The sequence below is a fragment of the Meles meles genome, chromosome 12 (genome assembly GCF_922984935.1).
Source record: "Meles meles chromosome 12, mMelMel3.1 paternal haplotype, whole genome shotgun sequence".
Lineage (NCBI taxonomy): Eukaryota > Metazoa > Chordata > Mammalia > Carnivora > Mustelidae > Meles > Meles meles.
In genome coordinates this window covers 34,879,945-34,907,218 of record NC_060077.1, presented here as the reverse complement: position 1 = coordinate 34,907,218, position 27,274 = coordinate 34,879,945, and the positions used below count along the sequence as shown (strand labels likewise).

The 27,274-nt window shown below is 43.6% G+C and overlaps 1 protein-coding gene across 3 annotated transcripts in view; it reads left to right on the top strand.

Moving 5' to 3' along the window:
- GNAL (G protein subunit alpha L) overlaps positions 1 to 27,274 on the top strand; it is a 138,149-nt gene that overhangs the window by 81,659 nt on the left and 29,216 nt on the right. For all 3 annotated transcript variants that reach the window (XM_046024399.1, XM_046024401.1, XM_046024400.1), the window contains one exon: positions 14,390 to 14,487. In XM_046024399.1, coding sequence (XP_045880355.1) covers positions 14,390 to 14,487 — 98 coding nt within the window. The remainder of the gene's footprint in view (positions 1 to 14,389; positions 14,488 to 27,274) is intronic.

Sequence of the window (27,274 nt, the reverse complement as noted above, 5' to 3'; positions counted from 1 at the left end):
AGAGGCAAGCCTGATGCGGGGCTCGATCCCAGGACCCCGGGATCATGACCCGAGCCGAAGGCAGAGGCTTTAACCCACTGAGTCACCCAGGTGCCCCAATAAAGAAAATCTTTTAAAAAAATGTATATATATAGATAGATAGATAGATAGATAGATAGATAGATATAGAATATAAAAAATGCTATGAAAAATATTTCTTCTTCCTGTAATCTGACAGATGCCTTAACTTATTCCCTCTTTATACTCCATTTGCTGAGAAAACATCATTTTCTTGATATTTAGAGTCAAGGTAGGGAAAAAATCTGATAAACATCATCCTTCTTTTGGACTTCCCCCTAAAATCTTATAGCTGCTCACTCATTTTATCATTTTGCCCTAAAAGATTCACTGAGACAGGAGGAACTAGAACCATTCTGTTTGTGGGGTTCCCTGGAAATTGTTTTCATTTCTTATCAGAGTAACTCAACTGATTCAAAGGAAGCCATCTGTCTACCACCTTGTTGTGCGTGGTTTTTCACTTTGACCTTGGTAATCTGACCTTGGAATTCCACCTTTGCTAGCAGCCCTGCCCCCTGAGTACGTCTTGATTTTCATTCTCCTGGCTCTCCTCTTCCTCCAACCTTCTAATCCTCCATATCTAGGGGATTTCTGAGGTCCTGTCCTTGTCATCCTTCCTGGCTGTCTCCCTCCGTCCCTCTCTCCCTTGGCAAGTTCATTCCAGTCTTGCTGTATACAGTGGCTTATCCCTGTGATCCACGTCCCTGTCATCCCTGGATTCATATTCGTAAAACAGAGCTCTGGGATTCTCTTAATCCAAACCCCCAGTGACCTCCCATCCATTCATAGATTCCAAAAATAGCCATTGACAGGAGCCATCAGAGCTTATGTTCATGAAGACGACGATGTTCTAGTGGGGCAGGCAAGATCACAGCCGCTGAGTAGGTAAGCTCACCGTATGTTGATGGCTGGAGGGGAGAAGGGAGAACAAAGCAGGACAGAGACCGCAGGGTGGCCATTAGAGTCGCTGTTTTCTGTCGGGTTGTGAGGACAGTGTGGTGTTTGAGCAGAGACCTAAAGAGGGTCCAGCCCGTGAGAAGAGCATGAGCAGTGTAGGGGTGTGGTGGCGGCAGAGTACTGGGAAGAGCCAGGAAGAGCCACCAGGCAAGAGGTAGGTGAAGTGAGGTCAGAAAGGGAATGTGGAAGAGGGGGGAGTCAGGTAATGTGGGGACTTTGGATTTTACTGTGAGATGGGAAGCAGTGAATGGGTTTGGTTTGCTTTGCTTTGCTTTTCTTAATACACTCTTGTTTTAGTATGGTAAAATATACACAACATAAAATTTACCATTTTAACCATTTTTAAGTGTACGGTTTCTCTTGCATTAAGTACCCTCCACATTGTTGGATGACCATCCCTGCCATCCATACCAGAACTGTCTCGTCTTCCCAAACTGAAACTCTGTGCCCACTAAACACTAACTCCTCGTTACTCTCCTCACCCCACCCACTGGCAGCCATTATTCTACTTTCTTTTCTATGAACCTGACTACTCCTGGGGCACAGTATTTGTCCTTTCGTGTCTGGCTTGTTTCATTAAGCATAATAGCCTCAGAGTTCATCCATGTTGTAGCCTACGGCAGAATCTCCTTCCTCTTCAAAACAGAATAATTCCATTGTTATGTCTCTACCATGTTTTGTTCATTCATTCATCCATCTATGGACACTGGGTGGTGAGCATAGGATTGTCTTGAACCCAATTGCAATGTGATCTGACTTATGTTCTTAAATAACCCATGGCTCCCGAGTTGACTAGACTGTGGCAAGAAAGGGTAGAAACAGGCCAGGTGAGATTCTGTGACAATACCTGCCAGTCCCAGGTGACACCTTCCACCAGGAATGCAGCGGTGCAGGTCTGAGACGTGATCAGAATCTGGGCGTGTTCTGAAAGTACAGCCAAGGGTATTTCCTTAAGGATCCCATGTCAGGTGTGAGAGAGAGGGGTCAAGGATGCCTCTACAGGTTTTGGACGGAGCACATGAATCGCAGCATGGCCATTGACTGGGGAAGACCTCAAACAGAGCACATTTTAGCGGGGAAGTGAGGCCTCCCGTTCTGGACTTCCTGAGTTGCAGTTGCCTGTTAGAATTCAAGTGTTGATGTCAGTCAGGCAGTGGGCGTGTGAGGGCAGAAATCAGAGGAGAGGTCCAACCCTGAGATGTCAGCATGAGAGTCAGTAGGACCTTCACATGATTGAAGCCCCAAGATGGAGGAAATAGCCAAGTAAGTGAGCTCAGACAAAGAAGACCCAGGAGGATCCATGAGTCCGTCCAGTGCTAGGAGGCTATGGAGGGAGAAGGACCAAGCAAAGAGCACCAAGCAAGAGTGACCGTGGAATGGGAGGAAAGTCAGGAGAGAGGGAGACGACTTGGAAGCCTGGAGTATAGTGACAACTTGGCTGGTCAGGAGCCTAATCATCCGCCAACAGGAAATCCCCCTTTCTTGCCCACCAGGCCCTTTTGTTTTTCTTTTTCTTAACTTTGTTCTTCTTGCCCTCACAAGTCTTACCCATCCCAGGCCCTCAGTAACGTCTGCTGGATCCATGGATGAACAACATCTATGGTTTTGTGTGAGTCCACGAGTGGAGGGTTTGGAAGGAATAATCACTCCATCCACCCCAGACACCTCCACTTCCCGACACTCATTTGGTCACTCTCAGCTCCACAGGAAGAGAACCGGCTCCGCCCCTTCCCTGATGCCTCCTGTTTCCACACAACACGGCCCCCAGTGAGCTCAGGAGGGGACTGTTGACCACAGGAGCAGAAGAGCAGAGAGGTGGGGTCCAGTCCCACGGAAGGAGCTGGGACTTCAGCTCATGTTTGAGGCTTCCTTACTGTTTTGCCATTGTTGGGAATTCAAGAATGCCAGGTCTGTCTGTGTTCAGATTTAAACCTGAACTACAGTCCAAAGCCAGACCAGATCGGCCATTTTGTAGTATCTGCCGCACTGCTTGCCTGGGTGAGGACGTAACTGAGTGTTTTGTCAGTTTATGAAACTCTGAGGTGAACAAAACAAACATGTGGAATCATAAACCCAACTTGTAGCTCTTGTAAGTGGTTTCAGATGTTTCCCTTAGGAAAGGAAGGAGGCCCATTCCTAGGTATATGCCCAAGAGAATTAAAAACATACGTCCACCCAAAAACTCATACGTGGATGTTCATGGCAGCTTTGTCAAGAGCCAAAGAGTGCCGGCAACCCAGATACCCATCGGATGGTGAATGATACATGAAATGTGCTCCTTCACACCATGGAATGTTGTTTAGCCATAAAGAGGAATGAAGCACTGATTTATCCTCTAACATGAATCAACCTGAAAACATAATGCCAAGTGAAAGAACCAGACACAAAATGTCGGTCACATCTCACACAGTCCCAAGTATATGGAATGTCCAGAACAATCCAAGGAGACAGAAAGTAGATTGGTGGTCGCCAGAGGCTGGGGCCAGGGAGGAAAGTTGGAGGGGTACTATGACAGTATGGGGCTTCTTTGGAGGGGTCATGTTTCAGAAGCAGTCGTGGGGATGGTTACTCAACTCCGCGGATATACTGAAGAACCATTGAATTGTACAACTTTAAATGGGTGCATTGTATGGTATATGAATTACGTATCTCAAAAAAACTGTTGCATACAAAATAAAAAGGAAGAGGGAAAATATAAAACTTAAAAATCAGAGGGTCCCCAAACTGGAAGAAATCTGCAAGACTCTTACACAAGTGCACAAGGATAGCATTGCGAGGTGTTCAGCGCTTGGCGTCAGGGACGGTTTCCTTCCCCTCTTAGGTCAGTTGTCTGTTGTCTGAGTTGTGGCTGCCTCAGAATTGCAAAGGGACTCAGCCACTTTGGAGAACAGTGTGGAGATTCCTTAAGAAATTAAAACTAGAGCTTCCCTATGACCCTGTGATTGCACTGCTGGGTATTTACCCCAAAGATACAGATGTAGTGAAAAGAAGGGCTATCTGTACCCCAATGTTCAAAGCAGCATTGGCCACAGTCGCCAAACTGTGGAAGGAGCCAAAACGCCCTTCAACAGACGAATGGATAAGGAAGATATGGTCCATATACACGATGGAGTATTATGCCTCCATCAGAAAGGATGAACACCCGGGGCGCCTGGGTGGCTCAGTGGTTTAAGCCGCTGCCTTTGGCTCAGGTCATGATCTCAGGGTCCTGGGATCGAGTCCTGCATCGGGCTCTCTGCTCGGCAGGGAGCCTGCTTCCCTCTCACTCTCTCTGCCTGCCTCTCTGCCTACTTGTGATCTCTCTCTGTCAAATAAATAAATAAAATCTTAAAAAAAAAATTTCTAGAAAGGATGAACACCCAACTTTTGTTTCAACATGGATGGATCTGGAGGAGATTATGCCGAGTGAAGTAAGTCAAGCGGAGAAAGTCAATTATCATATGGTTTCACTTACTTGTGGAGCATAAGGAATAACATGGAGGACATTAGGAAAAGGAAAGGATAAGTTAATTGGGGAAAATCTGAGGAAGAGACGAGCCATGAGAGACTGTGGACTCTGAGAAATGAACAGGATTTTAGAGGGGAGGAGGGTGAGGGATCAGGTAAGCCTGGTGCTGGGTATTGTGGAGGGCACGTATTGCATGGAGCACTGGGTGTGGTGCATAAACAATGAATCTTGGAGCACTGAAAATTTTAAATTAAATTAAAAAAAAAAAACCAAAAAGGGCAGAAACAAAAAAGAATTGCAAAGGGGCTCAGTGAGCAGTTGCCTTTGAAATACTTTTCTTTTATCTCTACATAGCGATTTCAGTCACCTAATGCCTCCGATGTAGTGCGAGGTGTCGAATTTTCTGGAAGTTGATTGTTACCTCCCAGAGAAGGCTCTCGCCAATTTGGTGCCGCAGAGCTGCGGGGCCCCACATTTCACGGAACAGAGCTCCCCATGTAGTTCTGTTCCTTCCCACTGAGGGCACCGTCCTCTAACTTTAGGGTCAGGGTACACAGGGAGCTGCCCCACATCGTGGCTCCTGGCTGTACCCTGTTGCTGTTGCAGAGGAGAGCTGTTGGTCCCTCGAGGTCACTGGCCCCCTCTCCCTGTGCAGAGGCTCAGTTTACAGCATCCGGCCATTAAGGCAGATTTTCCAAGCCGTAGCACACGTTCTTCTGGAAGCAACCTGTGCCCTTTCCTTCCCTTCCTTCTGGTAATCTGCCACGCTTCTAGTCAGCCAGCTTCACTCCCGTCCTGGCTGTTAAGTGCATAAATCTGGACAAGCCACATTCGAGGGGGGCCTTTCCTGCAGGGTCTGAAGCCTACGGCAAACCCAGGAATCAGAAGCCTCCGGCTGGAAGTTAAATGCTGCCCACGTTGTTGGTTCTTTGAACAGCCACACTGTAACCTGCCTTGTGCTGGTGATCAGAGCTCATCCCTCTCCTGACGTTCTGAAATCATGTGCCCTCTCTTTCCCACACCCAGCACCAAGTGTTTTGTAGATGTTTCTACAACTCAGTTCTCAAACCCACCCATGACTTCTGTGTCCTCACCATGTGCTTCTCTCTTGGCTCTTGGAATCTGGCAGGTCTCGCCACGTTTTTACCAAAATTACACCACCACCGCCTTCTGGGTGCTGTCCTGTGTCCAAAGCCAAAGGACTCTCCCTGACCCTTGCCGCTCATCAGCATTTCACACTATTGGTCTCACACTCGACTTCTTGACTGCCCTGAGCCAGAATCTCCCCTGCTCACACCACCCCGTCCTGTTTCTCGTTTGGTCATTTTAGCAATCCTTTCTTCGTGTCCTTCCTGCCTGCACCCGTCACGCGTGCACCTCCTCGGCCCCCTGCCTTGACCTGTTCTCCAAATTCTGCCCAGAATGGCTACATCCCTGTGGAGCAGAGGAGGAAACTGAGTCCCAGTCACTAGGATTTGAACCCGGGCACCCAAATACAAAATCCATGCTCAAACCATAAATAGCTTCTGATCCCTCCTTAGACCTATAGTAGATTTTACACTAAAATGTTCCCAAAGAAATGTGTATCTAATTCTATAATTGTTGCCAGTTGGAATACAGCGAATGTGCTTTTAAAGACATTGCCTTTAAATCTAACTTTCTTCCCAAAAAGGAGGGTTCCTCACTTCGCTTTGCCTCTCAGCACAGAAAGGATTTGGAGTGACTAAGAAGACCAAGAATAATACCTTAAAGTGTTATGTAATTCGTGCCTGATGTTCCAAGGAGAACTTTTGTCAGAAAACTTGATAGAGAATTGTCTGGAAGCAAGAACCAAAGTCGTGATTCTTTGAGTCTCTTATCCCTAATGAAAATACCTAATTATTTTATTTCTGTTCCCACACAAATAAGTTTCTCTGATGAGTCTCTTAGGCATTCTCCAAGTGCACAATTTTCTCAGAGAATGAAGATTTTACAGAGAGACTTTTAGGCATAAGAGTGGGAGTATTGTGAAGGGGGAATCAAAAGCTAAAAAATTAAGTTTGTGGAAGAAAAATACTTGAGGAAAATTATGTTCTCATCACTAAACGTCGATTTATTTGATTCTTTATTATGTTTCATGGATCTGAGTAACTAAACTTTATACTTATCACAGTTGTTTTGTGACATAATTTGGAAATAAAAGAATCACTAGACACATATTAGTATAGCTTTTGGGGGAAGTGTTTAAAAACAGCAAAAGCCATGGAAGTTGGCCACCGTGGGCAGTGAAGTCCCTTTGGCTCAGAGCCCTGTGCTCAGAATCACAGAGAATTCTGATCTGCCCCAGGCCTTATGGGTCATGCTTTAGGAAGAGAAAGAGGGAGAGGCCAGAGCTATGCAAGTAACTGTTTCTGTCCACAGCTGCACTTTATATTTTTTAAAGATTTTATTTATTTATTTGACAAAGAGAGACAAAGCAAGAGAGGGAACCGAAGCAGGGGGAGTGGGAGAGAGAGAAGCAGGCTTCCCGCTGAGCAGGGGGCCCTATGCGGGGCTTGATCCCAGGACCTGAGCCAAAGGCAGACGCTTACCAACTGAGCCACCCAGGCACCCCACAGCTACACTTTAAAGCTTCTAGAACTAACAGGTGAAATTAACAAGGTTGCAGGAGACAAGCTCAAATACAGACACCAGTTGTATTTCTATGTACGAGCAATGACAAAAATCCAAAAGTGAAACTTTAAATCCTGTACATTTAAAAACAACATCCAAGAAATCTACAGAGGAAAAAATTCAACAAATGAAATGAAAGGTCTATACACAGTAAACTACAAAGTATTCTTGAGAGGATTTAAATAAATAATATAACACATAAATGAACACATCTTGTGCATGGATTAGAACACTCGGTCTTGTTAAGGTGGTGCTTCTCCCTTCAGTGAGCTATGGGTTCAGTGCAATCTCAGATCAACAGGCTTTCTCATAGAAGCTGACATGCGAATTCGAAAATGTATGTGGGAATTTGAAAGACCTAGAACAGCCAAAACGATGTTGAAAAAGAGGGGTGAAGTTGAAGACTTCACACTATTAATTTTAAGACTTACTACGAGGGCCACAGAAATCAAGACAGTGTGTTGTGGACATAAGAATAGACATATGGGGGATGCCTGGGTGGCTCAGGTGGTTAAGCGGCTGCCTTCGGCTCAGGTCATGATCCCAGGGTCATGATCCCAGGGTCCTGGGATCGAGTCCCTCATCGGGCTCCTTTCTCAGTGGGGAGCCTGCTTCTCTCTCTGCCTCTCTGTCTACTTATGATCTCTCTCTCTCTCTCTCTCTCTCTGACAAATAAATAAATCTTAAAAAAAAAAAAAAAGAAAGAATAGACATATGGGTCAGTAAAACAGAACTCAGTGTCCAGGAATAGACCCCACATGTATATGGTCTATTTCAACAAAGGTACCAAGGTAATTCAGTGGGGCAGGGTAGTCTTTGCAATAAACATGCTGGGGAAGCTGATTCCCTGTATGGAAAAAAGTGAAACTTAACATTTTCCTCACACCATACTCAAAAATGAACTCAAATGGATCATTGACCTAAATATAGAAGTTACAATTGTAAAACTTTCAGAAGAAACCTTGGGGGGAATTTTTTTTTTTTTTTTTTTTTTACTTTGGGTTAGACAGAGATTTCTTAGAACATCAAAAAAAGCAAAATGCTAAATGGATAAAATGGATTAATTGGACATTGGCAAAATTTAAAATTTTGCCCATCGAAAGATGCTCAAGAAAATTAAAATGCAAGCTGCAGTTTGGGAGGACATATTTGCAAAACCTGTAGCTGACAAAGGACTTAAATCCAGACAGTTTTTTCAAGTGTCTTATTCTTGTAAAAGAAATAAAACTCGATAGTAAGAAGACATACAACCCAATTTCTTTAAATGGGCAAAATATTTGAGCAGACACTTAACAAGAAGATATGCAAGTAGCCAACGGTCACATGAAAAGATGTTCATGGGGGTCCTGGGTGGCTTAGTGGGTTAAGCCTCTGCCTTCAGCTCAGGTCATGATCCCAAGGTCCTGGGATCAAGCCCCGCATTGGGCTCTCTGCTCAGCAGGGAGCCTGCTTCCTCCTCCTCTCTCTTTCTCTCTCTCTGCCCTACTCTCTGCCTACTTTTGATCTCTGTCTGTCAAATAAATAAATAATTTTTAAAATCTTAAAAAAAAAAAAAAAAGAAGATGTTCAAAGTCATTGGTCATTAGGGAGATACAAACTGAAGCCATAATTAGATGCCACTACATACCCACCAGAGTGATTCAAATTAAAAAGATGGACAAAACCAAGTATTGAGGATGTGGTGTAACTAGCACCACAAGACACTGCTTGACAGTGTATAAGGGAATGGCCACTTTGGGAAACAGTGTCACAGTTTTTTAAAGTTAAACACATTCCATATAATTCAGCAATTCCTTTCCTGGGTGCAATCAACCCAGTCTGGTACACAGATATTCCAATCAGCACTATTCACAAAAGTCAAGAACCGGAAATAACCCAAATGTCCATCCGCTGCTGAATGAACGCACAAAACGTGGTGTATTCATACAGCAGAGTAGAACTCAGCAGTTTTTTTAAGAAGAACGAACTGCTAATATACATAACAAAATGGGTGAATCTCAAAAATTCCATGCTGGTTCAAAGAAGACAGGCACAAAGGACAAGGTGATTTCATTGATATGAAATTTCTTGAAAAAGGCAAAACTGTAGGGACAGAAGTTAGATTCACTGTGTCTGAGATGGGGGTGGGGGGGGTGGGGGAGAGCTGGGCTTGGCTCCAAAGAAGGGTATGGGGATGATGGAGTTGTTCTAAAACTTGAGTGTATGAATAAATGGGTGAATTTTTTGGTATATATAGTATACTTCAAAAGCTGTTAAAATGATCCTAAGAATAGTTAAAGTAGGCTGTCCTAAAGGGGGAAAAAAAGAAAAAGAAAAAGAAAACAGACGAGTGTGGGGTATATTACAAATTTGCCTTTGTCCTCTCTGGTCTCCTGGGCTCAGGGAGCAGCCACTGAGCAGCGGAGGAGGGCAAAGGTAGAAAGCCTCAGAGCACGCTTTTGAAGCCAGGTTTGACCACTTCCTTCCAAGAGAATATAAAATACCCTGAATCATACTTGTTTTGTCATCAGTCAAATGGGAACTGAATCACCTACAAGGCAGGGTTGTCTCAGATGAGACCTTGTACATACCGCCCTTAGAACACTGCCTGGAACATACGAAGCACTCAGTAAATGCTAGGGGCGACCTCTTTGCGAAGGTCCATCTTGGCGAATCTTTGCCAAGATTCTTTCCCAGGGTGGTCAGCGGAAAGACATGGGCAGGGGGACTGCTAATGATTTTAATGTTTGGGGTTTGGGTTTTTTAAGCACAGTTTCTGAAAGTTGTTTCTAGATAGACTTTTCGATATACTGTATTAAATTTGATTTGAGGATGGACAGATTATGAATAACAAAATCGTGGTGTCGGCAGGCATGATAGCGCCCACACAGACTTGATATCCACCAGATCTTTGAAAAAACAAATGACGAAAACGTGTTGTGTCATTCTCTTAATCCCAGGGCTAAAGCTGAGTGTGTGTGTATTTTAAACGAATCAGACCTAAACTTGAGCTTTAGACAATCCTATATAAATAAATGGGTTCTGACTTGAAACTGCCTATTTCTAAGGTCCCTGGATTGTGGTGGTGGACATTATCCACTATGTTCCCATAAAAAGTTCGATCAGACATTTATTTTTGCTTCAGCTTGTTCCGGAAGGTGTTTAGTGCTGCTCCCAAAGTTATAATACAAGGTAATAAAATAACTGAAAATGCAGGAGAACAGAATGAGGAATACGAGTCAAGTTAGGTTGGACCAGAAGTGAAATTCGCATCCAGAATATAAGGCCAAGCCCACCACAAACATGAATACTGACCCCCAAACGGTACCTATATGCTTTCCTGAATCAACTCAGTGATGTAAATAAAAACGGAGAAGAGCCACAAGGCTCTGAAGATTAAAAATTAATAAGAAAATATAAAAAGTGTTTTCTTCAGAAACGCAAAAAAAAAAAAAAAAGAGTCATCCTGATACTAAAATTTGAGATTTTTCCATAAGTCACCTCAGAAGGAATATCGGCTAATGAGCATGAGGAAGAGTGTTTTTACACTCAACCTCGTGACAATTTCCACCCGTACCGTGTGTGAAAGCAGTTCTTCCCAAGACCTGTGTGTGTACCCAGGGCGTTGACTCCAAACCACTGCACAACATTCCCTTCCAGAGACAAGAAATAGGATTTGGGTTCTCATCTCAGAAATGAAAAATAGGGGCGCCTGGGTGGCTCAGTGGGTTAAAGCCTCTTCCTTCCGCTCAGGTCATGATCTCAGGGTCCTGGGATGGAGCCCTGTATCTGGCTCTCTGCTCAGCAGGAAGCCTGCTTCCTCCTTTCTCTCTGCCTGCCTCTCTGCCTACTTGTGATCTCTGTCTGTCAAATAAATAAATAAGATCTTTAAAAAAAAAAAAAATGAAAAGTAGATCTCAGGTGTGAGTGCAACCAGAAAGTTGTATCAGCAAGGATATCATGCAAGAATTTGTGTTCTTGACGTTACCTACTATTGCCTGATTTCCATTTTAGAGAAATGGAGGAATTAGAGAAAAAGAGGAATTTTTCTTTAGAGAAAAAGAGGAATTTAAAGAAAAAGAAAAAAACTGGTTACCCATCTGAGAATCCTAGGTTAGCTTTGTACTTCGTGTGGAAAGGGAGATGTAGACCTCAGGACCAGAAGGAAAATGCTGTGACACAAAACGCAAGAGCTAGATATTTGCATTTTTTTAATTTTAATTTCAATTTTGATTGAAAAGTCAGAATGGTGTTATGAAAATGTGAGAGCCTTGCCTTTTTAAAAGTAAGTTTAAATTTGGTATCATTATTATTTTTCTTTCTATAACACAACTCAAACTCCCTTGGGTTTTTATTTTATTTTATTTTTTAAATTTGAGTAGAGCTGATACACAATGTGACATTGGTTTCAGCTATACATCTCAGTGACTTGGTAAGCTTATAGGTTATGCTATGTCAAAACCCTTTAAATAAGAGTAACAAATGTTTGCATATTTCAGTTGCTAAATACATGAAGATCTCAAGTCGATTCTTATTCAGTAATCAAAAAAAAACAGAAATGTCAGTAATTTTCCTTTTATACTCTCAATTTCTACATATTCTCAGTTGTCAGAAGTGGGTTACATTTCTCTGTGAATCATCTTTTTTTTTTCCTTAGGCACACACGCACACTGAAATTAGTTTTATTTAATATTATTCATCTTAGTTGCTAATGGAGGCATGCCAAAATTACTCCTCATATTTATCTCCCAGTTGGTTTCACAAATGTGTGAAAATTCTAGCCTGGCTCTGGACAACAGGTTAAGTATAACTAGAGAGGCTGCATTGCCTAACTGAATATTTAATGATTTTACAGAATCATTTCTTTATTGTTATATTTTTAGTTGAGATAGTGGTGTTGTGGCTATGATTTTTTAAGAGCCTTTATCTTTTAGAAATAATGTTGAAATAAAATTATATGACATAAGAGATTTGCTGCAAAATAATAAATGTGGGGAAAGGCATGAGTTATTAAAAAAAAAAAGGAAGAGAGAATTGGCTATGTGTTGGTACACACAGAGGCTGAGTAATGAGTGGCCTGGGGAATTCTCTCTACTTTTGTAAGTTTGGAAATTTTCTCTAATAAAAGGCAGAAGCAACGGCAGTAGCAGCTCTGAAATTTTCCACAAGGTTTTTGGAACCGCTTAAAATGTAAACATGGAGGGACACCTGGGTAGCTCAGTTGTTAAGTGTCTGCCTTCCATTCGGGTCATGATGCCCGGGGTGGAGTTCCACGAGGGGCTCCCTGCTCAGCAGGAAGCCTGCTTCTCCCTCTCCCAGTCCTCCTGCTTGTGTTCTCTCTCTCGCTGTGTCTCTCAGTCAAATAAATAAGTAAAATCTTAAAAAAAAAAAAAAAAGTAAATATGGAGAATCCTGGATACCTAGCTATTTTCTAATAATCCAGTGTCTTTGTTCACCAACCACGAAGTGGAAGCCGAGATTGTTGTGGTTTTTGTGTTCCTCCGCTGTTGTCCAAAGCATCTGCTTTAAAAACACAGTGCCCGCCATCCCTATTAACACGGACCCCAGAAATCGTGCGTCTTGGTTCTTAATTCGAGCTCTCCTATCTAATTCTGCCTCAGAGGCGTCAGCTCAGACTGCTGCAGAGAAAGATCATTCTGACACCTGATGAAGACAGTAAAGGGACCTTTTTCAGGAAACTACTACCCTGGGAATTTGCAGGAGTGGGGAGAGGTGGAGCTCGATTCCAGAAATCACCATGACACAAAAGTTACCATTGTCTCTCAAGAGCATCTTGACAATAGAAAATAGAGGATTTCTCATTTGGTGTGTGTGTGTGTGTGTGTGTGTGTGTGTGTGTGTGTGTTCATATGGCTCTTTGAAGGGAAAAAAGAAATTTAAGGAAGCCTATATAAGCACCCTCACTGGGGTGATAAGAGCAGCAGTGCGAGATTCCAGAAGGAACCATAAATCTAGGGAGACAAAAACTGAGAGGTTCAGCTCTTCTCCATTCTACGGAGAGTTCCCTTCGTTGTCAGCTGTGGCTAGCTGGAGTCGTTCGTGACAACGAGGAGCTCGACAGACCATAGGTGTAGAGACGCGGCAGACCTCTAAAGATTGTCCCTGATACTAGGACGTCAGAACCTCATGGCCCCTCACCCCTCCTGCCCCTTCTGAGGTTTTGTACCTAATTGCATACTCGTGACTTTAAGTTTCTTTTTTCAAAGAGGGCCCCCACGGTATTCAGGTGCACCCTTGTATGGAATCGTCAATCTTCCAGAAAAGAACCAGCTCTTTATTTTTTTTTTTTCTCCCAAAAAATTGACGGACATGAGGCATCAGAAGCCCCAGATTTGGTGCAGATCAGAGATGGGAATGGGTGCTTCCTGGGGCTGCCGTGAGGATGACTGATGTGGGAAGGGATATAAATATTCTAATGAAGGGGTTTGTGAAAATTTACGTAACTTCTTTTATATTTAGCAGCTGGTGTGTTGTCATTTGCTTCCACAGCACTGTTCATTTAATTTGGGTAATTTTGGAAATATGAATTCATAAAGCCACCTCTTACTTGGAGAGAAGGAGAGCTTGCCATCATGGGTGAAATTGAGCTCTGTGCCCACAGGGGCTTGAGAGAACCAAAAATCACAGTTCACGTGTAATTTGTAGTTTTAGAAAATGCCCAAAAAACAAACAAACACACACACACACAAAATAAACAGCGAATTAGTATCCCCAAAGAGTGACATTTTCAAGATTTCCTTTCTGATGTACCTAATGCTTCTGGGCCACATTTAACCCATTTAACCCATCTGCTCAGTCACGGCTGTTCGTAATCGTGGCTCACGGAAACGTGAAGGGACAACAGCTAAAACCGAACTTACCGTTGTGATAGACATGCTTTTCCCTGCTGACGTGACAGTACCACTAGACAGGTGACTGAGTACGAAGAACTTAAAAATTACTGTTAAAATAGCTGTTGTATGTATCATTGGTGAATGCCACAAAATTACTTTTGACTCGTAATTTTCATTTGGTGGAACTTTCTGGAAGGACGAGAATGTTTGGCAGGTGGAATCGAGCGACGATAACACGGGTATATCCATTTCTCCTCAGGCCGATCTCAAGTCCTGTGCATTTTACCGTGTGTGAAGTCGACTCCTATAAGGAAAACAATTCACGGGCTACCTGAAAAAAAAAAAAAAAATTGGTGGGGCGAGGGGCAGTTTCTTTTTACTTGTAACTTTTTTAAAGACTCTAACACCTGTGCTTTCTTATTCGAATTTTTTCAAATGTTAGGAATTCTTCGATCATGTGAAGAAGCTCTGGGATGATGAAGGCGTGAAGGCGTGCTTTGAGAGGTCCAACGAGTATCAGCTAATCGACTGCGCACAATAGTAAGTCAGCTCCTGAGCGTGGCCCGGCCTCTCCGAGGCTACCCTTCCCCCCTCAATTATGCTGCCCTCCCAGGGTCAGTGAAGTCTCTTGAGTGCGAGGAGCAAAGCATTAACATCTTACTACAGAAATCAGTTTCTCAAAGGGCCCGGGTTTGGTAGATGGAAAACTGAAACTCCGACGGGAATCGGTGTTTCAAGGAAGAACCAGAAGCAGGTGTGTTCATTTTCCCCGGACCCCTGTTTTCAGTTCCGTTCATCCTTTTGCTTTCTATAAAATGACAGGCATATCTGCAAATTGGGAGGTGCTTGGATATTCGTTATTATATTTTCACTTTGGAACAGGACCCCCAGATTAAATTTTAAAATACTACCCACGTCCGCCATCAAGCCCAAGCACTTACTTGAATGATAAGCGATACCCTATACATGTTAGAAATAGACTAGACCCTTGAAAGTGATGGTAATTAATAGAATAAGTAAAGCCTTGATGAAAAAAAAATGCAATGAAGAGAAATAGGAAATAAGGAAAGGACTCTGATGCCTAGTCTGGCTCATTGGTTTTCCCTGAAATGCTCATTTTCCTATTTTCTTTTGCTACTTTAGATTCATTCTATGACCATTAGACAATAGTGGGCCCAAGAAGAAAGTTAATCAAGAACGTCTAGATATGTTTGCTATATTGGTGACAAAACTATATTTAAAATTGTTTTATATAACACTTGGGATAGCAAGAAATGAGTGCTTTTACATTTTAAGTCTGGAAACTCTAAAAATGCTTACCTGGGGAAGAGATTCCATAAGCACACAATCTGGGAATCCACGATAGATGGAAGCCTATTGGTGGAGCTCCGCTGGGAATGCTGATTTCCAGGAGAGGGTAGCTGGGTGGCCTCCCCAGCCTCTCCTCATTCAGAGGAGGTCAGGCACCATCGCCTCATGACAGGCACCGAGAAAAGCCAATGGCAGGGGTGTTGGGTGTGTCCCAGGCAGTGACAGGAAGCCAGTCTGGGGACAGATGGGTAAGAGAAGAGTGGCCATAAACACATGAGAGAGGTCAGTGAGACCAGACCCTCCCGATTGCCAAAGGTTCTGCCAAGGACCTTGGATTTCTTCCAAATGCAGTGAGTGACCATCGGCTCCGTGACGGAGATTGTTGGGGTCACTCTGGCCACTGTGTGGCACATCAGAAGAAGGGAACAAGGACCCGAGCGAGATGGCTGGGGTCAGGTGCAGCCATGGAGGTGAGCCCTGGGACCCAAAGGGGTTAGAACAAGGTGGTGAATCAGAATGCTGGGGGCAGAGGAAAGTGGGGATCAAGGAGGACAAGAGGGAAGGTCACGGTGCCATTTATTGAGAGGGAAGAACCCAGGAGATGTTATGTGGGGGAGGATGGGACAATATCAAACTCCAGTTTGGAGAAGTTAGATTGGAGATAGAGGGGCTGCCCAACGGGAGAGAGGAAGCAGACGGCTGCTTGTAGGAGCCTGGAGCTCAGAATCGACATGGGCAGAATATTCTAGGACAGGGTCCTGAACAAAGAAGTTCAATCCCCAGAGGTTGGTTTCAGGAGGAAGAGGAGCCTAAAACCACATCAGAGAAGTAGGTGGAGAGGGAGTCCTTCAGAGGAGGGGAGAGGATCTCGGGGTTGAGATGGGAGAGATTGATAATGTTAAGAAGGTTCACTTAACCTCGTTCTTATGATGACCAAGAACTGGCTCATCGTCCCCCCAGTCCATGAGCATTGCGTGAGTGGCAGGTGTGTCTCACAAGCGGTGGTGCAGCAGGGGTAGTGAAACGGCAATGCATGCCCACCGGCTGCATACACCCTGAAATGAGCACCGGGAGTATTAATGGCCCTCCACTGTATACGCTGAAGAAACTATTTACTAATTAAAAATTTTTGCGATCTAGAAAAGTATGTAAAATTTCCCGTCTCCTGCCACTCTTAACCATTCCCTCAAGACTTACCTTCAGTCAATATTCCCTTTTTAAATTGGCGTGCCCTTTAGTTGACATCTGTGGGTACACTGCTGTGGTCACTGGCCTGTCATTTATGGACGTTTGCTTCCACGAGAGCGAGGCTGGGTTAGCTATGGATGTAGAGTGAGGCAAGGTTCCCCGTGGAGCTCAGACACACCCTGGGAGGGGTCTCAGGAGGCACACCCCTTCCCGAAGGGCCCTTACCTTTCCTTCTGGCTCTCACTAGCTCTTTCTCGAACCTGTCATCTCTGTTGTTTTAAAAGCCACCGTGGTGGTGTCGTAGAGACAGAAAGAGTACGCTAAGTTAATGCTAGCAATTTCAAGCACAGCGCATGATGATTTTAAATTCACTTACATTGGCATTTCGAGTGGATGGGAATGCGTGCTCTATCGTCCTTCTCTGGTATTTCTTGAGCAGAGACCTGGTGAGGGAGCGTCCCAGTGCTACTCAGTATCAAATCAGGAATTTCCCTTTCTTAAAAGAAAGAACAGATCACTTACTCTCACACCCCTCCAGGGATAGAATGAATGACTTAATTTAATGTAGAATATGCAAATATAAATTTTTTAAAAGGAAGAGTTCGTATGAGCCTTGACAACAGGGAGGTAGGATTCAGATGTCTGCTCCGCCACGGACAGTCATGTAAGGCTCTGGGTAAACTCATGGGGACAATTATGGGTCCCGTTCGCATACAGTTCTCGTAGCATTAAATATGTATATCTCCAAAGTCCTCAAAATAGTGCCTGCGAGCCCTGGATCAGCTCTTGCTGTTAGGTCACCATGTGGAAGCTGAGGTCCAGAGAGGTAAACTAAGGCATGTAAGATCATGGTTTCCCAGAACCAAGGTCTGGCATTCCTTTGGTCCCGTCCTTTCAGATGACTGAGAGCCATGGGCACAGGCTGCCTCGTGCGTGAGGTCAAGACTCCCTCCCAGACTTGACAGGAATGAGGCACCAAAACTTGAGTGGTGCTTTCTTAACTCTGGGTCTGGCCGAATCACAGAAAGCAGTTGCTCACTGAGACCTCACTATCTGGGTTAATCCTCACTGCTACGACGTTGCTTTCTTTATCCATTTTAATACACACGGGAATCAAGTTGGATCAATAACCTTTGTTATTAATAGCTTAATAGCTATTAGTAGCTTATTGATAGCTTAATAGCTGCTGTTTTGCCTCTAAGCCCAGATTTCAAGGTAGGGGGTGAGAGATTTAAAAAAAAAAAACAAGGAATGTCATGGAAACATTTGTTCGAGCAATATAGGGCTAACAGAAATATTATGTTGCCAAATTCGAAGTTAAAGAAATAGAAGCTGCCTCCCCCAGTCGTCAGTGTCCCTCCAATGAAAGAAAGGACATGTCAGCATCAAACCTGAGACCGTGATACTCAGGCCAACCCTTGTAATCTTTAATTCTGTGTCTTATTCCTCCTTAAATGCCCAGGTGAATGTTCTTTCGTGAAGTCCGTGCACAGTAGGTACTATTTGGAAAAATTAATTAACAAAAGAGGAGCCTGGTATGAGCGATGGTAGTAATAAGAAAAGCTGGTCTGTCCCTTTAAAAGTGCACACCCTACCCCAGATTCAGGTTCGGTGGCCTCCTTCTCCCCCCTTGCAGATCCCCAGGGTTCTGACACATTTTCTTTTTCCCTCCCATCAAAATTGCTCTGAGAAAAGATCTGACTTACATCTTCGTGTGAATGTAAGTCACTGTGTTCCCTCGCTCAACAGTATTGCATTTTGAACCTTAACGCTTATTAGGAAAGGAATAATTCTAAGCTCCATTAAAGTCATTTATTCCATGGCAGAAACCAGGAGAATATTTTGGGGAAGAGGGATTCTCAGTGATGCTGAAATTCTGTTAAGGCAGAGTTACCGATGAGGAGTCTGGGGATATCTGGAAGGTCCTTAAAAGCTTATACACAGAGGTACCCAGAAGTTCCACCCCTGAATTACTCAAGAAAATTAAAAACATACATCCAGGGGCGCCTGGGTGGCTCAGTCAGTTAAGCGTCTGCCTTGGGCTCAGGTCATGATCTCAGGGTCAGGGATCGAGCCCTGCATCAGGCTCCCTGCTCAGAGAGGAGCCTGATTCTCCTTCTATCTCTGCTTCTCCCCATGCTTGTGCTCCCTCTCTCTCTCTCTCTCTCTCTGTCAAAAAATTAATAAAATCTTAAAAAAAAATACGTCGACACAAAAATTCATCCAGGGATATATATGACAGCATTCTTCACAAGAGCCAAAGAGTGCTAACAACCCAAATGTCCATCAAATAATGACTGGGTACAGAAAACAGGGTCCATCACACAATGGAATATTTTTTGGACTAAAAATGGATGAAGCACTGATTCGTGCTACCACATCAATGAACCCTTAAAACATGACATTAAGTAAAAGAAGACAGACACAAAAGGCCACATATTATAGGGCTGGGTTTATATGAAATGTCCAGGATAAGCAAATCCACAGAAACAGAAAATAGTTTACTGGTTGCCAGGGGCAGGGAAAATGGAGAGCGACTGCTAGTGGTTATAGGATTTCTTTGGGGGATAATGGGAACATTCTGGAATAGGATGGTATTAATAGTTGCACAACCTTGTGACTATAGTAAACACCATTGTACAATTCAAACTGGTGAATTTTTATGTTATGTGGAATTTATGTTATGTGAATTATATCTCAATCTTTAAAAAAAGGACGATTATGGAGGAGGGAGGGAGTCAGGGCAGGAAAAGCAACAAGAACACTGGTCAAGATCGGCCAGAGGGGCAGGGTCCTGGCTGAACCGGGGGTCCTCTTGTCAACCACAGATGAAAGTGTATGTTTGCATTTACAAAGCCTGCTTTTTAGAAGGCCTCCATCAATCACAAATGCATGCCCTCTGATTCTAAAAACACATATAAGCAAACAGGAGCCCCCAAATTGTAAAGCACCCATGATATAAAAATGAAAAAAGCTATGGCGATCTTTATCATGCTATTTGACATGCAAGGAGTGGTACTTGCTCGGGCTACTTCAAGAAATGGCGAATTTGTTCTGAGTCTCTCTGGGGCACCACTGCTGAGTCAAAGGCGCTGTGGGGACCAGCTCTTCTGTTCCTGCTCTCCCTGTCTGCTTTTCTCAGCCCTGGATTCCAAAGGCAGGTGCGCGCTGTAATCTGCAGGCCAGATCCCAGAGGAAACAGAGAGATCGGTTTTGCTAAAGGCCAGGTGGCCTGCATCAGGCCGTGGCCTCACCCACTGTCCCTGGGACCCACAGGTCCAGTCAGTGGCCACCCCCACATCCCTGAGCAGAGGGTCGGTAAGGCAGGCAGCCAGACCCACCGTCCTGGCTGCAGGAGTATGGGAACAGTCATTATAATTGAGCATTAACTATTGTACTTAGGGGGAAAATGAGTCTTTGAGGCACCAAGCAAGCTGTGCAAATCACCAGAGATTATATCTTATCCGGAATTGCCCAGTTCCCACTGTGAAAATTAAAAGACAATCTCTACTGCATTATCCCCCAAAATGCATTTCCTCTAAGTCCTAATAATAAGTGATTATGTAGCCATGGAAACAGCTATTTTGGGAGAAAGAAAATCAGAGAAAATTGGATCTTTCGAACAGGTTTATAAAATCAGACTTTGCTTAATGTAACTTGAAACTCCACAGCTCAGAGTGTAGGTTCTTGGGCTTTGTACTGATTGTTTACGTGATAAGCCCTTCTGGGAGCGCATCCATTTGAATAATTGGTTTTAGAATACTCTCAAAGAGAAAGAATATTCCAGAAAAAAAGGAAAGAGTTGTGAGAAGGGTACAGTGATTTTCTGCTGTGTCCCTGTCTGCCTTTGGCCATCTGTCAGGAGCCTTGATGACCGCATCTCCCACATTTACTCCCCAGTGCCATTTGGTTCCCATGGCTCCCAAGTTCCCGAATCTAAGCTTTGGAGACAATCAGGAAATTATTAGCAAAAATGAGGTTTCAACTTCAAGGTTGATTTTTTTTTCCCCCAGGTCATTTTAAAATAAGAGAAACTGTGATTTAAAATGTGTGTGTTGCTCTATACTGTTGAACTCATTAAATACATAATCAGCCACGTGGGGGCACATAAACGTTCTTCTTAACGCTCATTTTGATCTTCATCTCTGGCCGGATGTGTTGTCAGATTTATTTTCTTGATCTGTAGAACTGGAAATGTTGCTGTTCGTGGGCAGTACAGTCTGCCTCTTTTTAGGTATGAGGAATAAATTTAGTATCAGGGCAAAGGAGGTAGACCAGATAGCTCAGAATAAGTTGGTCAACCCCTGATTATATCTGTTTCTCCCACGTCCGTTTGGAAACCCTGCCCTGAGAAGGAACTCTGAAGAGGACTTGTGCGACACACATGCTTCCGTGTGAGCAGGAAGCCCACACCTCTCCCCCTGTGTCTCCTTCACACTCACCTGGGACCACACCCCCAACACTTCTGACACCAGACATGTGAGGTATTTTCCCCACAGCAGGCCATTCAGCACGACACCAGCTGGATGTTGTCCCATTCAACTCAATTCTGATGCTGTCTACCTGGAGCCCGTGTCCCATGCCACAGGTTAAGGGCTCGGTCCCAAGAGGTTGCCCCATGTCAGATGCCCGTCTCAAGGAATAGGTTATGTACAGTGTCTGCTCTGCCATTGACAACTCGAAGAATACTGGTTTATTAAAGGAAATGATAAAGGATACAGATGAGCGGCCGCATGAAGAGATGTGCAGGGTGAGGTCGGGAAGGGTCTCGAGCACAGGAGCCTCTGTCTCCGTGGAGCTGGGATGTGTCATCCCCTGGCACAGGCAGGCGTTCACCAACCTGGAGACTCTCCAAGCCCTGTCCTTATGGAGGCTTCATCATGTAGGCATGATCTATCCTTAACTCCAGCCCCTCTTCCCTTCCCGGAAGATGGAGTAGTGGAGAGCTGAAAGGTCCAAGCTTCTAATCATGGCTTGGTCCTTGCAGTGACCAGCCCCATCCAGGAGCCCAGCCAGAGTCACCTCAACAAAACAAAAGATGCTCCTGTCACACAGAAAGGTGCAAGATATTTATTTAGGAGCTCAGTGTCGGGAACAGGGGGCCAAAAACGAAATATTAGAACAGAAGATGCCCCTAGTGTTCTTCCCACTTTGGAATTACAAGGATTTCAGAAGCTCTGGGCCAGGAGTCAAGGATCAGAGACCAATAGAATTTTTTAAATCTTTCAGAAAACCACTCCCTTGAGTGGAGAATCCTGATGGGTTCCCACACATCACCTCATTGACTCCTCAGACCTCCTGTAAAGAGAGGATGCTGAGATGGGGCTCCAAGTCCTGTCCCTCCCAGCACATCACACTGGTTTCTGGTGTTTCCCATATTATATTTCCCATATAATATGATATTGTTAGATCCATTTTGAGGGCTGTGAAAATCAAGCCTTTGAACTATATGTGGTAAATAATAATACTAATAGTAATGTTTTTGCTGCCTTGGAACTGTATTTCCCCAATTATTTCTTAGAAGTAGAACCCTTGTCTAACTGTCCTATGTGGGGTACCAGGATTGAGGAGGGGTCAGTAGCAGTGAGAAGCCCAGCACGTCACCCTTAGCCTGTCCCATGCTCCTTGAGGTGGCTCAGTTGTGCCAAGAAACACTCCCCAGGGCCCAGTTTATAGACTAAGGCCAGTGGGGTGCATGGGTGGCTCAGTCGGTTAAGGTCTGCCTTTGGCTCAGTCATGATCCCAGAGTCCTGGGATTGAGTCCTTCATCGGGCTCCTGGCTCAGCAGGGAATCTTCTCCCTCTACCCTTCCCCCCGGCTTGTGATTGCTCCCTCACCCTCTCTCTCTTTCTCTCTCCCAAATAAATAAATTAAATCTTAATTTTTAAAAAAATTAAAAAATAATAATAAAGACTAAGGCCAGGTTCCAAAATTGTAGCAGCAGGACTAAATGCAATTTGCATCAAATACCAAACCAAAGTCGTGTTTTACGAGAATAAATGTATCAAACCAGAGTGGTATTTTATTAGAGAGAAATTTATTTTAGATGTTCACATGGATCACATTGACTTCATATAAGATCCATGTGGCCATTTTGATAAAAACAGAATTGAAACCCAGTGCTCAGAGATGACAATTGAGTCTTTCACTAGGGTTCAACATCCAGTTTCTTCCTGCGGGGGAAAGGGTTTGGGAATACTCCTGTTTATGTAGATGAATAACAGCAAATAGTAGCAAAAACAGGGTTGTTGTTGTTCCGTTGTTGCGGTTTTAATTTGCTCTGTCATCCCAAGAAACATTTTAAGTCAAATGATGCCGAATGTGAAAGGAAGAGTAAGAAATTATCTTCCTAGCAGCCTCCTCCCATTTCTGAAGATAAATACAAAGTCTGATAGACACTTAAATGTTTTGGTTTTTTAACTTTTAAATGCACAAAGACAGTCTTGAAGACAGAATTCTCTTCTGGGCCACATTTGCACCTGTGGTGATGTGATCGTTGCTCTGTGATGAGAGCCCACGACTCAGCATGGGACGGGCGGTGGTGCAGCTGGGCGTGGCACCGTCTGTGTCCCGTGGGAACTTACCTTCGTGGTTATACTACCGGTCAGGTGCTGCGCCATCTTGACGATGGCCAGTGTCCTCCCACAGATTTCCTGCCAAACAGCAGCACGGCTGCAAGAAGTGGAAAATATGTGCATAACAGCTTGATAGGAGCTTGGGTTCCACACGTGTCCATTCACACATGTCAAAATTCCACAAAGGTACACTCAAGAGTTCTGTTGCTGTGGACCTAAATTCTACCTCAACAGAAAAAAACAAACAAACGAAAAAAACTGTGAGCAAATGGACAAAGATGTCCGGACAAAGATCTGTGTGCTGGAGTATTTAGGAGGAAGTGAGCTGGTGTCTGCCATTTCTTCAAAATGCATCAAAAGTAAGGTAGATAGATATGTGATTTTTTTTTAAGTACGGTAAAATGATAATGGCAAAATCTAGATGGCGGGTGTTCAAGCATCCACTATAAAATTATTTCAAGTTGTATGTTTGAAGTGTGTCATAATAAAATGTAGGTGGAGGGATACACACCTGTACAGAAGGCTACAGAAAAATAAATTACAAAGCAGCTCGAGTTAACCCACCAGTTGTACTCCACACATTATAACATGCCACATAAGACGTTTGCCTGTAGGAGGGGTTTTATTACAATTATCCAGAATGTTTGCTAAATTCTTTGAAACATTTCCAAGGACCCCAAGGACCTCAGACTGAAAACCATGAATAAAGTGTGCAGCTTCAGAAAGACTTGCAGGTGTGTCCCGGATTTCTAAGCCTCTAAGGGTAGCTGTGAGATAGCCGGTAGTTGTAGAAATTTACCAGGTGGGGCACTGTTCTGTGCGCATTCCACAAGTTGACCACTTGATCCTCACACTAACTCAAAGAGGAGGAAACCAAATCACCTAAGATTACACAAGACCACACCGTGCCATCTCACAGCTTGATTCATCCAAGATTTCAAATCTTAAACCTGAAGATGTAAGAGGCTGTTTTAGGTTAAAAGTACAACGTTATCTGAGCTTCAAGTGTGTGCCAGGTGCCACCATGTGCTGAATTGTAAAGATGATGAGGCCTTGCCCTAAGCTTATAAATAAATGAATTTTTTACAAGGGCACCCATTTTCTTCTCTGAAGCCACTCTCATCTACCTTCCATTTCCATCCAGTTCATCTTTGCAGATGAAAGCCAGGATGGATTTTTTATAGACCTCCTCATGGTTCAAGAAAGTGAAAAGACAATCACAGAAGGGAGACTATATTTATAAATCATGTATCTTATAAGGGACTTATATTCCAGAATATATAAATAATTCCTACAGCTCAGGAACAAAAGGTTAAATATTTTTAACGTTAATGTTTTTATCAATTTTAGAATGAGCAAAGGATCAGAATAGACAGTTCCCCAATAAGATATGTGAATGACCAATGAGCTCATGAGACGAGGCTGAACAGCATTAGCCATTGGGAAATGCAACTCAAAACCAAACCATGATATGATACGACTTCACGGCCATGAGGATGGCTGTAATCAAAAATCAAATAAAAACAAATGTTGGCAAGCATGTGGAGAAATTGGAACCCTCGGATGTTGCTGGTGGCAATATAAAATGATACAGCACCTCCAGAAAACAGTCTAGCAGTTCTAGAAAAAGGTAATCACAGAGTTCCCATATGACCCAGCAGTTCCACTCCCAGATACGTATTTAAGAGAATGGAAAACATACGACCCCACAAAAATTTCAAGGCAAATGAATATGCCCAGCAGCATTATTCCTAGGAACTGAAAAGTGGGAACAACCCATATGCCCGTCAGTTGATGAATGGACACACGAAATGTGGTTCCTCTTTGCAATGGACAATTTCCTAGCTATGAAAAGGAATGAATCACTGATACAGGCTACAGCATGGAAGAGCCTTGGAAACATTACGCTCCGTGAAAGGCGGACACAGAAGGCCACATGTTGTATGACTCCATGTCTATGAAATGCCCAGAACAGACATATAGAGACAGAAAGTAGATGACGGTTGCATAGCGCTGAGGGAGGGTGAGGGAGGCAGATGAGCAGTGACTGCCTGACAGGTACAAGGTTTCCTCTCAGAGTGATGAAAATGTCCTGAAACTGATTACATGGAATCGTGCACTGCGAACGCACCTTCGGCTGGGATTCCCTATTGGAATTAGTCCTGTTAAATCTTAACTTGGATGCCTTGGTAAAATTAATCTGGACACTGCTGATCATGGGGATTTCCTAATTTCAGGGCCTTTCTAGTTAATTCCAAGGCAGGGGAGAGACTCCATTCAAAAGTGGTGAACAATTGCTTGATTGAAGTTCGTATTCCTGACCCCGTCCGTTGAGTTCTGGTTCATCTCTGCACTCAAACTGCAACTGTAGTTACGCTGTGGAAAGCGTTCAGTGTAAGACTGATAACATTTCACATTTTACACATGCTTCCGTTTTTTTTTTTTTAAGATTTTATTTATTTATTTGACAGACAGAGATCACAAGCAGGCAGAGAGGCAGGCAGAGAGAGAGGAGGAAGCAGGCTGCCCGCTGAGCAGAGAGCCCGACGCAAGGCTCGATCCCAGGACCCTGGGATCCTGACCTGAGCCGAAGGCAGAGGCTTTAACCCACTGAGCCACCCAGGTGCTCCATGCTTCCGTTTTTAAATCAGTGTAAGACAGAAAAGTGGAGAAATGCAAAAGCAAAAGCACTGATTGAAAATATGAGTCTCATGCTGAAAATACATCATTAAGACCTATATTAAATCTCTAAAAAAGAATTGTCATTTTATCAGGTAATTTTATCAGAAGTTATTCCCATGGCATTTTGAGTTACTCCTGTCCATGCAGAGCCTGACACTGTAAAGACTCATTAAACAGATGTTGAGTGAATAGTATATCTAATCAAGTTTTTTAAACTCTTCCTCACGGATGGTTCCTGTGCCATTGTTGGCTGCTCGCGTGGGATTGTTACTTGCTGTACCTGGAACCATGCCTGCCTCGTAGTAGGTGGTCAAGAAATAGTTGTTAGTTGAGTGGACTTTCAAAACTTTTCCTTCTCTGTGTTCTCTGTCATTCATAGTCACCGTTCTCTTGTACGCAGACTCAGTTTTGCTGTAAAGCTCAGATCGAGGCACACTATCCGTTCGTAGAAGCATTATTCAAAATAGCCAGAGAGTAGAAACAAAGAAAAAGTCCATCATAATGATGAACGGAGAAACAAAATGTGGTCTGTCAATACAATGGAATATTATGCAGCCCTTTAAAGGAAGGAAATATCGATGGTTGCGACCGCATGGCCTCCTTTAGGACAGACGTGCCCACCATCTCAGAGAAAACTTTGTACCATCGCAGTACATTGTACGACTACTTCCCTCCTCCCAGTAGACGACAAGAATCTGTTCACAGTCTCAAGAAATTTAATTATAAGCCTTTAAGTTGGATTTAGCAAATAAGGAAGCTACCCTTGGGTAACATATCAAAGAAACAGGGAGAAAGAAAAAAATACCACTGACACGCGTCAGTGGTTAGAATTACGTATCTTTCTTAACACCAGACCACATTGATCACATAATAATTAGAACCCATGATATCAGTGAAAAGCCACCTTTCAAATACAAGTTTATTCTATTATTATTTTTAGATTAAGGAAATCTAAGCACAAAGAGAATTTCCATTTGCTCACTAGCACTTGTATTCATATGACTACAATTAAGTGCATGGTATGCCTTTGTGTCTTAATCTATTTTATGTTACTGGGAATCTGGAATTCATATTCTGCATTATTTCTGTGAGGAAGGAAAGAAAGAGTCTTCCTATCAGCTACCTGAGACAAACGGTAACTGCTAAGAAAGAAATCACTTTGCCATACTCTGCCAGGAGGCAGGCAGTGACTAAATATATCTTCTAAAATCTAGGAGACTTAATAGGCCCGTTTCTCATTCGGGTTCTTCCTCTGACACACGGTGTGATCTGAACAAATCACATACTTCGTTGCTGAAAATAGAGAGCCCCGGGGGCACCCCTCCTCAGAAGGCTCTCCCTACAGCTTCTTTCTCCAACTACATGCTTCCACAATTAGATTCTAAAGGGCAGCTTCCTTGTAAGGACCTAGGGCAGATAGTGGGACACCGTTGTGGGACGCTGGCAGAAAGGAAACACCAGGAAGCTTCCAAGTGAGCAGGAACCGTGCTGACTGCCACTTGTGGTTGTTTCTTTGTTCTGTTTCATGTAAGTGACATTGAAGAAGTCACAGAGTCTCACACAGTCCTGTA